The sequence below is a fragment of the Amblyraja radiata genome, chromosome 1 (genome assembly GCF_010909765.2).
Source record: "Amblyraja radiata isolate CabotCenter1 chromosome 1, sAmbRad1.1.pri, whole genome shotgun sequence".
In the NCBI taxonomy this organism is placed as follows: domain Eukaryota; kingdom Metazoa; phylum Chordata; class Chondrichthyes; order Rajiformes; family Rajidae; genus Amblyraja; species Amblyraja radiata.
Window position 1 is genome coordinate 175,138,020 of NC_045956.1, and position 14,160 is coordinate 175,152,179.

The 14,160-nt window shown below is 50.1% G+C and overlaps 1 protein-coding gene across 1 annotated transcript; it reads right to left on the reverse strand.

The window, feature by feature from the left end:
- Positions 1-2,199: 2,199 nt before the first annotated feature.
- Positions 2,200-12,740, reverse strand: LOC116977210 (octopamine receptor-like). Its single transcript, XM_033027664.1, has 2 exons — positions 12,577-12,740; positions 2,200-3,058 (listed from the first exon to the last, which is right to left on the reverse strand). The coding sequence occupies exons 1-2, from the start codon at positions 12,729-12,731 to the stop codon at positions 2,377-2,379; spliced, it is 837 nt and encodes a 278-aa protein (XP_032883555.1). The 5' UTR covers positions 12,732-12,740; the 3' UTR covers positions 2,200-2,376.
- Between the last annotated feature and the right edge of the window lie 1,420 nt (positions 12,741-14,160).

Genomic DNA, 14,160 nt, shown 5'->3' on the forward strand with positions numbered 1-14,160 from the left:
TCATGTCTCTACTATTTATTTCATTCCCCTTACATGTTTTTCCTATACATGCTCAATTTTTGTAAGGTGTCCTTGAGACTCTTGAAAGGCGCCCATAAATAAAATGTATTATTATTATTATTAAAGTCTAAAGTCTCCCTGAACTTCCCTGCCTCTCCTTCTTCCTTTCAGATGCTTCTTAAAACCTATCTATTATAGTGAGCTTTTGGTCACCTACTCCAGTAAGGTCTTAGTTTTACCTTAATAACCATCCTACTGAACACCTTCTCAGTATTTTTGTTGTATATTTGGGTGTACCAAGATGGTGCCCAACCCAAGTGACTATTTGCGTGCTGGCCACAGAAGCAGATCTATAATCACATATTACAATCACTCCACACTCTTAAATCCGAAGAAAGGTCTCCACCCGTTCCAAAGATGCTGCCTGTCCCACTGAGTTATTCCAGTTTTTTGTGTCGATCTTCGCTTTAATCCAGCATCTGCTGTTCCTTCCCACACGTCTCCTACAGCAACATTTCTTACTCTAACTAGCTTTACCTTGCAATAAAACATTATTCCCTCATCACGTATCTGTACACTGTGAATGGCTCGATTGTAATCATGTCTTGTCTTTCCACTGACTGGATAGCACACAACAAAACCTTTCCACTGTACCTCGGTACACGTGACAATAAACCAAACTGAAACTATAGCAGAAGTAGTTCATATTTTCAATGTGATTCTGGTTATTTGGCTCCTTCCTTTGCTCAGACGTCTTGTCTCATGAGACGGTACGATAGTGGTATTTAACATCACAAGGACCGGACACAAGGTGACATTTAGAACAAGCTATTAATGCCCCTGTCCCACTTAGGAAACCTGAGCGGAAACCTCTGGAGACTTTGCACCCCACCCAAGGTTTCCGTGCGGTTCCCGGAGGTTCCTGGAGGTATTTGTCAGTCTCCCTACCTGCTTCCACTACCTGCAACCTCCGGCAACCACCTGCAACAGCCGGGAACCGCACGGAAACCTTGGGTGGGGCGCAAAGTCTCCAGAGGTTTCCGTTCAGGTTTCCTAAGTGGGACAGGGGCATGAATATCATGTACAAACTGCAACAAGGTTGTTGGTGATTTCTCTGCTATAATGAGGGCACAACGTGATTAAACACTGCGACACGTGTAACATAGCGAGCGCGGGAGCCAAGTGAGCGGGCATTAACGACTAATACCTCGTACGTTTGTAACAAGAGTAATTGTGGTTTCATTCGCCACATCCTCCGTGATGCCTTTAGCTGAGACACCAATAAACTACGATCGAAAGACAGGGGCCTACAAGACTCGTAAAAGGGTAGATGCACAGAATCTCTTGCCCAGAGTAGGTGAATCGAGGACCAGAGGACATAGGTTTATGGTGAAGGGGAAAAGATTTAATAGGAATCTGAGGGGTAACTTTTTTCACACAAAGGGTGGTGGGTGTATGGAACAAGCTGCCAGAGGAGATAGTTGAGGTTGGGACTATCCAAATGTTTAAGAAACAGTTACATGGTACATGGATAGGACAGGTTTGGAGGGATATGGACCAAACTCAGGCATGTGGGACTAGTGTAGCTGGGTCATTGTTGGCCAGTGTGGGCAAGTTGGGCCGAAGGGCCTGTTTCCACACTGTGTCACTCTATGACTCTAAAAGCCGGAGGGAAAGGGTAGGCGCAAGAAGTGGTAGCTAGGTTCTGTGGGGGGAGAGAAAGGTTGCGGGATGAGATGCAGCGAGAGAGAAAGATTTGTAGTTGAAGAGAATCCAACAGAGTTTAGCAGAGCAATGACTGAAGTCGACAGTACAGAAATGTCCAGGACAAAAGGGAAATCATGAGAGTAAAACACAAGTGGCGCAGCCGGTAGAGTTGATGCCTCACAGGCACCAGAGAGCCGGGTTTGATCCTGACTACAGGTGCTGTCTGTACGGAGTTTGTACGTTCTCCCCGTGAGCGTGTAGGTTTTCTCTGAGATCTTCAGTTTCCTCACACACTCCGAAGACGTACGGGTTTGTAGGTTAATTGGCATTCTGTAAACTGCAGCGAGTGTGCAGGATAAAACTAGTGTGTGGGTGGTTGTTGGTCAGCACAAACTCAGTGGGCTGAAGAGGGGCCTGTTTGCTCGCTGTATCTCTAAAACCACGGTGCTTCAGCTAGCACCTGCGGAGGGAATGGACAGACAAACAGTTCTGGGGCTGGGATCCCTTTCTCAGACGGATTATGAGTAATACTGAGTGAGTCAGTGCAGAAAGATGGGGGTCAAATGCCTGATACAGAACCAGGCAGAGCTTTCAGCTGTTCACTCCAGTTGCTCCCCACTTGGAGCTGACACTCCACACTCCTGTCGTCCAAACTCATGTAAACTCTTCCTACGGCTTTGATTTGCTTTTGGTTCCATTGGCGACTCCGGTCGCCCTGGTGTTGTACTCGGCGTCCTGGGCGGTCTTGGAGAAGGTGACGATGGAGACCATGTCCTCGCCGATGTCCACCTGTGAGCTCCAACGCTGGCAGACCAGCAGCTTCTTCAGCGCCCGCTGGAAGTCCCGGTTGAGGAAGGCGTAGAGCATGGGGTTGATGGTGGAGTTGCAGTAGCCCAGCCAGGTTATCACCTTGAAGACGTGGACCACGACATTGCTGGTCTCCTCGGAGCCGTGCACCGCCAGCCAAACGTTGAGGACAAAGTAGGGGAGCCAGCACATGACGAAGACGGAGATGATGATGCTCATGGTCCTGGTCGCCTTGTTCTCCAGCTGCAGGTTGTTGGGGCGCCTGCTGTTGGGGTGGTAGTGGAGGTCCAGAGTCTGGGACATGATCCTGGTGGCCTTTAGCCGGGAAGCCCGGTAGATGAAGAAATACATGCAGCACATGATGAGGAAGGGGATGTAGAAAGCCAATGCGGACGCCACAATGGCGAATGTCCAGTTGGTCACGAAGACGCACTCGGTGCCCACGTCGAAGTGGATGCCAGGTATCTCATTCCAGCCCTGCATCACAGGCAAGAAGGAGATGAGGGACGAGTAGACCCAAATGGTCACCGCCATTACGATACATCTGTAACAACAACAACAAGGATATCAGAAAAGGACACCATGTGCCGGAGTAACTCAACGGCAACATCTCTGGCAAAGAAGGTTGGGTGACGCCTGTTTGAGAACCTTCTTCAGACGATATCAGGACTAATGTCTGAAGTAGGGTCTCGATTTGAAACGTCACCTATTCCTTTTCTCCAGAGGTGCTGCCCGTCCCTCTGAGTTACTCCAGTTTTTTGTGTCTATCTTCGGTGTAAACCAGCATCTGCAGTTCCTAAACTCATGTTCATAAAACATAGAAGTGGCCCATTCTGCCCTTTGAGTCTATTCCGCCATTCAATCATGGGTAATCTATCTTTCCCTCTCAACCCCATTCTCCTGCTTTAAGTTAGTAAGTAAGTAAGTAAGTTTATTGGTCAAGTATTCACATACAAGGAATTTGCCTTGGTGCTCCGCCCACAAGTAACAACATGACACACAGTGACAGTTACGAATGACTCAGAAAACACTAAACATTAATAATAATAAAACATTAATGATAAAACACCATTGATCAAGCCTGTAATCCAACAAAATACAAGATCTAAGGGAGGCTCCAGATTTTTGGCTGTTGAGTAGAGCAACTACTCGTGGATAAAAACTGTGTTTATGTCTGGCTGTGGCAGCTTTGACCGGAGTCCGGAGTTGCCTTCCAGAGGGAAGTGATTCAAAGAGTTTGTGGCCAGGGTGGGAGGGGTCAGAGATGATCTTGCCCGCTCGCTTCCTGGCCCTTGCAGTGTACAGTTCATCAATGGAGGGAAGGCTACAGCCAATAATCTTCTCTGCTGATCGGACGATTCGCTGCAGCCTCCAGGTGTCGTGCTTGGTGGCTGAGCCAAACCAGACCATGATGGAGAAGGTGAGAACAGACTACGATGGCCGTGTAGAATTGGACCATCATTGCCTGTGGCAGATTGTGTTTCCTCAGCTGCTGTAGGAAGTACATCCTCTCTTGTGCCTTTTTGACTGTGGAGTCGATGGTGGCCCCCCACTTAAGGTCCTTGGAGGTGATGGTTCCCAGGAACTTAAAATACTCCACAGATGTGACTGTGGTGTTGTTGATGGTGAGTGGGGTGAGGGCAGGGGGAGCTCTCCTAAAGTTTACAATCAATTCCACTCTCTTAAGCGCATTGAGCTCTAGGTTGTTGCAACGGCACCAGGACGCCAGCTGTGACACTTCCTGTCTGTAGGCAGATTCGTCCCCATCCTGGATCAGTCCAATCAGGGTTGTGTCATCCGCAAACTTGAGAAGCTTGACAGAGGTGTCTGTGGAGGTGCAGTCGTTGGTGTAGAGAGAGGAGAGGAGAGGAGAGAGTACGCAGCCTTGCGGTGGTCCTATGCTGAGGGTTTGCGGGTCCGAGATGTGCTTTCCCAGCCTCACATGCTGCTTCCTGTCAGGAAGTTGGTGATCCACTGACAGAGGGGTCCCCATAATCTTTGGCACCGTTTCTCCCCATAATCTTTGGCACCCTTACCAATCAACTATCTACCATATCTATCACTATTACCAATCAACTATCTACCATAAAGATACCCAGTCACTTGGTTTCTAGAGCCGTCTATGACAACACGGCAGAATGGACTCTCCAAGGAGTGGGTGTTGACTGCCAATTATTAATTTTACATTAAATTTGCCTATTGACAGCTAACTCCTGCTTTCAAGTCTGCATAAGTTTAATGAAGGATCCATTTGGTTCTTCTTAACAAGAGACCATTAGGTTCTGGTCTCACTCTGCAACTCCAAGCAATCTCTGGAGTCCTAGCTTGTAAGTTGATTGTGATTGTAGGTGGTGGGAAAGATTTGCCTGGAGTTGAAATGGGAAGTAACTGCTCCCAATGCCCATCTCCTGATAAAATTATGCATACATTTCCCAAAAAGTTCCTTACGACACGATACGATACGAAACGATAGAACTTTATTTATCCCTGGAGGGAAATTGGTACATTCTTGTTTGTACGTTCTCACGGTGACCTGCGTGGGTTTTCTTCGGATGCTCCGGTTTCCTCCCACCACACTCCAAAGACGTACAGGTTTGTAGACTAATTGGTTTGGTAAAAATTGTAAGATTATCCCTGGTGTGTAGGATGGTGTTAATGTGCGGGGATCGCTGGTCGGCGCGGATTTGGCGGGCTGAAGGGCCTGTTTCCACGCAATAGCTCTGAACTAAACTAAACTAATATTGACAGGTCCTAGGAATTCCCCAATGCTCTTTGCTCTTCTTTCCCAAACCAGAAAGCCCCAGGCATTCACTGCCCATCTCTTACACAGTTTTAAAATAATCAAACGCCTTGTATCCAGTATAGTTCCAATGCATTTACAATTGGGTCCATCACTTCATGGAATGCAGTGTTCAATATATTAATTTTAGTTTAGCTTAGTTTAGTTTAGTTAATTTAGTTTAGTTCAGTTGAGTTTAGTTTAGTTTAATTTAGTTGAGTTTGGTTTAGTTTATTGTCACGTGTACCGAGGTACAGTGAAAAGCTTTTGTTGCGTGCTAACCACCCACAGAAAGATGATACATGATTATAACCAAGTCATCCACAGTGTACAGATACAGGATAAGATTAATACATTATTAATCAATGTTCAATGTTCTTATTAATACATTATATCAATGTTCAAAGTACTAATTAATTCATTGAACACTGTCCTTTCCAGTAGATAGACACGGAAAGCTGGAGTAACTCAGCGAGTCAGGCAGCATCTCTGGAGAAAAAGAGGTGACGTTTTGGGTGGAGACTCAGAGTTGGGGGAGAGGGAAATGGCAGATATGAAGAGGTACAAAGAACAAATGAATGTGACAAATCAAAGCCAGCAATGATGATCAAGGAAAGGTGGAGCCCACAATGGTCCATTGTTGGCTGTGGGGAAGGTGATAACGAGTGAAACTAACGAGTGAAACGGTGCAACCAGTACGACGACTAGGGTGGGGAGAGACAGAGAGTGGGGATACAAGGTGTAGATCAGTGCATGCTCCTTTAACATAGTGACCTCACCACTACTAGCCACTCCCCATTGTCTCCAGTATAATTGTAGCTTCCCCACCTCCAGCTCTCTCTCTAGCTCCAGTGATGACCACGGACAGCTAGTGTATAGTGTGTGTAGTGCATATAATAAAGTTATATAGTAAAAGACTTTGTGTGACAAGCAAGTCATTTTACATGGTGTCACAGCGGTAGACTCGCGTCTCCTGTTCATCGGCTTTATTTTTATTATTTGCTTTCTCCCAGTTGTGTCCCCACCCCCCCTATTCTTATTATGTCCAACTCGTGTCGTCGTCCCGACACGCTCGTTTTTGACACGGACATTGTACACCGCTGGACTGTCTTCCAGCGCGACTATGAACACTATATTGCAATCGTTCATCCTGGTGCCACTCCTGCTGTACAGGCTCACCTGCTCCTCAACCTGGCTGGTCCGGAGGCAATGGAACACTATGCATCGTTCAGGTTCGCCCCTCCTGAAGACCGTCACGACCCGGTATGTCTCATAGCCAAATTCATTGCCCTCTGCGATATCCCTACCAATAACATTATCGAGCGCTTTAAGTTCTTCCAAAGGCATCAGATTCCCGGTGAGCATATTGACGCTTTCATTGCCTCTTTGCGTCATATGGCTCGGCGGTGCCGCCTTGAAGCGATAACACCGGATGAAATGATCAGGGACGTCCTGGTCAACGGTCTCCTAAACTCTAAGCTGCGTGACGAGCTCCTGATGAAGCCTGACCTAACGCTAAAGGATGCCATGCATGCCGCTCGCATGGCCTCTGCTGTTGGCTCCGTATCTCAACCGGTGTCCCAGGACATCAATTTCACCGGTACTGCTGGCCGCCGGCGGATCAATGGCCCGCCATGCCAGGGCACCGCCGCTGCGCCCGCTAAGGTCACCCCTCGTCGCTGCCCAAATTGCAATTTCTCTTCCCACCAATTCAACGTGTGCCCAGCGCAGGGTAAAACTTGTAATTCCTGCGGGAAGCTGAACCACTTTTCTGCGGCATGTCGATCTCGTGGGAAACCTGTCCCAGCTCCTAGAAGGAGTCTAAACAACCTTGTGGACAGTGATAGCGCGCCTGGTTCCCTGTACCAGCCGGATGAACTCCCTGACTCTGATACGAGCTCCTCCCAATTCAACTGTGTTTTCGCTTTTGGGTGCACCTGCATTGATAACAGATCCCTCTGTACATGTCACTGTGAATGGCTACTCCTTCCCTGCGAAGGTCGATACTGGTGCTTTTGCCAATGTTATGTCTGTTAGCCTCTTCAAACAGATAAGTTCTGGGGAGAGGGTTACTCCCGATGGCTCCCGCCTTCATGCCTATGGGGGAGGTGTTCTGGTCCCTGTGGGGAAGGCCACGGTTATCTGTACAGTTCTTGAGACCTCTCGGCCCCTCACTTTTCTCCTGCTGGATTCTGAAAACGTCACCCTGCTGGGCGCCCGTGCATGCCAGGACTTTGGCTTGGTCTCTTTCCACCGCGACATCCTCATGGTTCAGGCTCCCATGGACCCCCTGAGCGAGTACCCCGACCGTTTTGATGACGTTCTGGGCAAACTGCCCTGTGCTTACAAAATCGTTGTTGACCCGGGGGTCAACCCGGTGATTAGACCGGCCCACCGCGTGTCTTTTGCCATGAAGGGCCGCGTGGAGTCCACACTGCGTGACATGGTGGCCACGGGCATCCTCAAGGAGGTGAGCGCTCCCACCCAGTGGGTCTCCACCATGGTCGTCGCTGCCAAGAAGGACAAAAGCGAGATCAGGATCTTTCGGGTTGATCAGGATCTGCATCAACCCGAAAGACCTGAACCTTGCCATCAAACGCCCGCACTACCCCATGCGGACAGTGGAGGACGTCACTGCACAGGTCGGTCCGGCCACAGTCTTCTCGGTCCTAGATGCCAAGAGCTCCTTTTGGCAGATCCCTCTGGATGAGCGTTCCTCCTTCCTGACCACCTTTATCACACCCTTCGGCAGGTTCCGGTTTCTCCGCATGCCTTTTGGGATCAACTCAGCAAGCGAGGTTTTCCAGCGCACCATGGAACAGCTGTTTGCCGGGTTGCTGTGCGCTATCATCGTGGATGACATTCTGGTGTACGGGAGGGACGTCGCTGAGCACGACCTGCACCTCCGCCAGGTCCTGGACAGGGCTCGTGAGATCAATCTCAAACTCAACCCGAAGAAGTGTCGGTTCTGCGTTCCGGAAGTCACTTACGTAGGCCACGTTTTCACGGCCAGGGGACTAAAGCCGGACCCCCAGAAGACTGCTGCGGTCACCGAAATGCCCGCTCCCACAGACGTGCCCGGCCTGCAGCGCTTTCTGGGCATGGTCAACTACCTGGGGAAGTTCATACCCGACCTCAGCGAACTGAGTGCTCCCCTGAGGGAGCTGATCTAGAAGGACAATGCCTGGGTCTGGCTCCTGCATCACCAGTCGGCATTCGTGGCCCTGAAGTCCAAGCTCGCACGCACCCCGACTCTCAAGTTCTTCGATCTAAACAGGCCAATTGTCCTCACTTGCGATGCATCTCAGTTCGGCCTCGGTGCCGCCTGCCTGCAGCTCCATGACGATCGGCAGCTGCCTGTTTCCTATGCCTCTCGCACCATGACCCCTGCTGAGCAGCGCTACGCTCAGATCGAGAAGGAGCTCCTTGCCGTGGTGTTCGCATGCTCCAAATTCAAGGACTACATTCTGGGCAACACTTTCACCATTGAAACTGACCACCAGCCGCTGGTCTCTATCTTGAACAAGCCTATCCATGCGGCCTCTTCACGTTTGCAGCGAATGATGCTGCAGCTCCAGCGTTTCACGTTCCAGATTGTGTACCGCAAGGGCAAGGATATGTTCGTGGCCGACACATTGTCCCGTGCGCCGCTCCCTTCCGTTGCCCGGCATCCATACGAATCGTCTGACCTGATGGTACTGAACGTTAACATTGTTCCCTCTTGGCAGATGCAGTCCCTGGTCGAACACACTGCCGCTGATCCTGCCCTGCAACAGCTTGCGGGCGTCTTCCGCCGTGGCTGGCCTGACCGACGCTCTTCCCTGCCGGCTGGTGCCGTGCCCTACTTCCTGGTTCGGGACGAATTGGTGCTGCACAACGGCGTGGTGGTGAAGGGTCACAAGGTCGTGGTGCCGGCCGCGCTGCGGGATCATTACTTTCAAACCGCCCACAACGGCCACCCCGGGGTGGAGGCCACTTTGTCCCAGGCCCAAGCCCAGTTTTACTGGCCGGGCATGGCTCAGGACATCCGGGACAGGGTCTCCGTCTGTGCTGCCTGCAACAGTCTCCTGCCTCATCAACAGCGCCAACCTCTCATGCAGCAGCCGGCTCCCGAGTTGCCGTGGATGGCTGTCGCCACTGACATATTCGAATGGCGTGGCAAACACTTCCTGGTCCTGGTGGACTCCTACTCCAGCTGGTTCGAGGTGGACCAGCTGCCGTCCCTCACGTCTGCTGCCGTCATCGGGAAGCTTCGCCGCCACTTTTCAACCTTTGGGTCCCCGGTGACTCTCCAATCCGACAATGGCAGCCAGTTTTCAAGCGCAGAGTTCTGTGCCTTCGCCGCCCGTTGGAACAATCGCCACATCACCAGCAGCCCCGAGTACCCGCAAAGCAATGGCCTTGCAGAGCGCGCTGTCCGCAGCGCCAAGGAGCTGCTGGAACATTGTCGGCTTTCTCATTCTGACTTCTACCTTGCCCTCCTCAACCTCCGCAACATTTCCCGGGACCCCGCACTCGGTTCGCCTGCCCAGCGCCTCATGTCCCGCACCACCCGCCCTCCTCTCCCGGTCTCTCAGCAATCCCTCAAGCCCACGGTCCGGAGCCCTGCCGCTGTCAAGGAGCGCATCATCGAGAAGCAGATCATCCAGAAGCGCTCCTTTGACAAGTCGTCCCGTCTCCTTCCCCGTCTGTTCCCGGGGCAGGTTGTCCGGATGCAGTCCCCCTCCGGTCACTACCGGCTGGCCGTTGTCGTTGGCAATGCTGGCTCTCCCCGGTCATACCTGGTTGACTACGAGGGCACCGTGTACTGTCGGTCCCGCCAGCACCTGCTGCTTGTCAACGAGCCTGCTCCGCCTCCCGCAGACCCGTTTTCTCCACCTGGCCCTTCCCCCCTGCCCGAAACTCCTCCTGCCCCTGTCACTCCTCGCATGCCCCGGAAACTGCCCTCTTAGCTCCTGCCTCACCTGCGAGTGTACCTGTTTCGCCTCCCCGTTCTCCTCCTTCCCCTGGGCGCTCGTCACCCGGTACTCTCATCTCTGTCCCTGCCCCCGTCCCTGCGGCTCCTGCGGTTGAGGGGGAAGGCGGGTTGCGCAAGGCTGGTCAAGCCGCCTGCCCGGTATGGGGTGTTTGGGTAGCCTGTATCATGAAATGCTCTAACCGTTCCCTGCGCGGTTTCTGATTCTAGCGTATGAGCCGTGGTCGCTTTTGTTTCCAAGAGGAAGGATGTAGATCAGTGCATGCTCCTTTAACATAGTGACCTCACCACTACTAACCACTCCCCATTGTCTCCAGTATAATTGTAGCTTCCCCACCTCCAGCTCTCTCTCTAGCTCCAGTGATGACCACGGACAGCTAGTGCATAGTGTGTGTAGTGCATATAATAAAGTTATATAGTAAAAGACTTTGTGTGACAAGCAAGTCATTTTACACAAGGGTTACTTGAAGTTAGAGAACTCAATACTCATACCGCTGGGGTGTAAGCTGCCCAAGCGAAATATGAGGTGCTGTTCCTCTAATTTGCGCTGGGCCTCACTCTAACAGTGGAGGAGGCCCAGGACAGAAAGGTTAGTGTGGGAATGGGGAGGGGAGTTAAAGTGTTTGGCAATTATGAAGTGAATTGCTGGACATAAGTAAATGGAGGTGATGATAGGCTTGCTTCCTAGACCATGACAAGACTTGGTCTCTTTCAAGAGAGAGTTAGATTTAGCTCTTATGGCTAACGGAATCAAGGGATATGGGGAAAAAGCAGGAAAGGGGTATTGATTTTGGATGATCATCCATGATCATTTTGAAAGACGGGTGCTGGCTCGAAGGGCCGAATGACCTACTCCCACGCCTATTTTCTATGTTTCTAAGACATGTTGTGTAGTGTCCCATGTGGTAGAATTGGATGGATGTAAAGCATTGCAACCAAAACGGCCCATGAGCAACAGTGCTCAATACTGTGAGTTGTTATTAGTGAGGAAGAAGACCGAGAAAGACTCTGAATTACAAAATAAAAAAACAATCTGCCGGATGAACAGCGGTTGAGCAGCACCTGCAGAGGGAAATTAAATGGTTGATGCAGCGGGATACCCAAAACATTGACCTATCCTTTCTTCCCACATATGCTGCTCTTGTGCCCCTCCTGCACATTGCTCGTTGCTACCAGTTCCAGCATCTACAGCCTCCATTGTCTCTGAATTACCTAGAGGTGGCTTTCATAAGTTCATTAGTTCTCGGAGCAGAATTAGGCCATTCGGCCCATCAAGACTATACCCCCATTCAATCATCACTGATCTAGTGATCTATCTCTCCCTCTCAACCCCATTCTCCTGCCTGCTCCAAATAATCCCTGACATCAGCACTAGTCAAAAATCTATCTATCTCTGCCTTAAAAATATCCATTGACTTGGCCTCCACAGCCTTCTGTGGCAATTAATTCCACAGATTGAACACCCACGAACCAAAGAAATTCCTCCTCATCTCCCTACTACAGGAACGTCCTTTAATTCTGAAGTTATGGCCTCTGGTCCTCGACTCTCCCATTAGTGGAAACATCCTCTCCACATTGGGTGGCACAGTGGTGCAGCGGTAGAGTTGCTGCCTTACAGCACCAGAGACCCGGGTTCAACCCTGACTACGGGCGCTGCCTGTACGGGGTTTGTATGTTCTTCCTGTGACCTGTGTGGGTTTTCTCTGGGTACTCCGACTTTCTCCCACACACACGTACAGGATTTTAGGATAATTAGCTTTGATAAAAATTGCAAATTGTCCCTAGCACGTGTAGGATAGTGTTAGTGTACAGAGATCGCTGGTTGGTGCGGACTCGGTGGGCCGAAGGGCCTGTTTCCTCACTGTATCATAAACTAAAAACTAAACACAGACTAAACTTCGGCAAGTTTCAATGAGGTCCACCCTCACCGACAGGATTAGCAGCAGGTTGAAAGGGGTTGTGTAAGAAGGAACTGCAGATGCTGATTTAAATCGAAGATAGACTCAAAAAGCTGGAGTAACTCAGCGGGACAGGCAGGGTCTCTGGAGAGAAGGAATGGGTGACGTTTAGGGCCGAGACACTTCTTCGGACTAAGGCCCAAAACGTCACCCATTCCTTCTCTCCAGAGATACTGCCTGTTCCGCTGAGTTACTCCAGCTTTTTATAGGCAATAGACAATAGGTGCAGTAGTAGGCCATTTGGCCTTTCGAGCCAGCACCGCCATTCAATGTGATCATGGCTGATCATCCACAATCAGTGCCCCGTTCCTGCCTTCTCCCCTATCTTAAGTTGAAAGGGCTTCACTGACCTCTTGCGAGACATCCTCTTGGGGTAGTTGTACGGGGTCACCACTGAGCAGTAGCGGTCCAGGCTAATGAAGCACAGGGTTACAATGGAGGCTGTGCAGAACATCACGTCAAAGGAGATCCACACCTTGCAGAACTGGTGGCCGAACATCCACATCCCTGTCACCTCATAGATAATGCTGGAAAAGGAAGAGCAGGCCAGGTTTGCAATTGTGTCAATCCGTCGTAGTCAGACCTAAATCTTTCAGGCCAGAGGCCACCATAGTTTAGTTTAGTTTAGCGATACAGTGCGGAAACAGGCCCTTCGGCCCACCGAGTCTGCACCAACCGGCGATCCCTGCACATTCACTCTACCCTGCACACACTAGGGACAATTTGACATTTACACCAAGCCAATTAACCTCCAAGCCTGTACGTCTTTGGGGTGTGGGAGGAAACCGAAGACCTCGGAGAAAACCCACGCAGGTCATGGAAAGGTCCTATATCAGGACTTAATAAACACTGCATATTACCGTGGAATGGAAGGTAATAAAAAAACAGCATGGTGGATTTTTTTTGCTGATTAGCAGTTTGTGTTTTCACTCACTCACTCACTGGCTAATATACAGTTGACAAGTCGAGAACCAAATACTAAATGCAGCCTTACCAATGTCTTGTACAACTGTAACATGCCCCCCCCCCCCCCCCCCCAATTTCCTCACTCCATAATCTGATGGGTGAAGGCCAAAGTGAGCAGAAAACCTTTTTGACCCTATTGCCCCTGTCCCACTTAGGAAACCTGAACAGAAACCTCTGGAGACTTTGCGCCCCACCCAAGGTTTCCATGCGGTTCCCGGAGGTTTTTGTCAGTCTCCCTAATGGTCGAAAGTGGTTTCCGCTTCTTCTATGTTCCGGCGATTATTTCAAAAAATTCAAAACCGGCCGCGACTAAAAATAGGTTGCCGTTTTAAAAATCGGTAATTTTTTAGTCGAAGCCGGTTGCGATGCTAGTTGAAGGTGGTTGCCGGAGGTTGCAGGTATTTCCTGCTACCTCCGGCAACCACCTGCAACCTCCAGCAACCACCTTCAACTATGGTGGGATGGTGGTGGATGTCAGGCAAAATAATAAAGAGTAATTAGAGAGCTCACATCCAACCTTGCTATGGAGATAGACAAAAAAAAAGCTGGTGTACCTCAATAGGACAGGCAGCATCTCTAGAGAGAAGGAATGGGTGACGTTTCGGGTCGAGCCCTTTCTTCAGACTCTATGGAGACCTCAGTCTCAGTTTAGTTTATTGTCACGTGTAGCGAGGTACAGTGAAAAGCATTTGTTGCGTGCTAACCAGTCAGCGGAAAGACAATACATGATTACAATCGATCCATTTACAGTGTATTGATACATGATAAGGGAATAACGTTTAGTGTAAGTTAAAGACAGCAAAGATCGATCAAGAGTAATGCGAGGGTCACCAAAGAGGTAGATAGTAGTTCAGCACTGCTCTCTGGTTGTGGTAGGATGATTCAGTTGCCTGATAACAGCTGGGAAGAAACTGTCCCTGAATCTGGAGGTGTGCGTTTTCACACTTCTATACCTTTTGCCTGATGGG

Coding starts and splice junctions, on each gene's coding strand:
- LOC116977210 (XM_033027664.1), bottom strand. CDS start 12,731: ATGTGGATGTTCGGCCACCAGTTCTGCAAGGTGTGGATCTCCTTTGAC. Junction 3,059..12,576: donor AAGAGGATGTCTCGCAAGAG/GTCAGTGAAGCC, acceptor TTGTTGTTACAG/ATGTATCGTAATGGCGGTGA.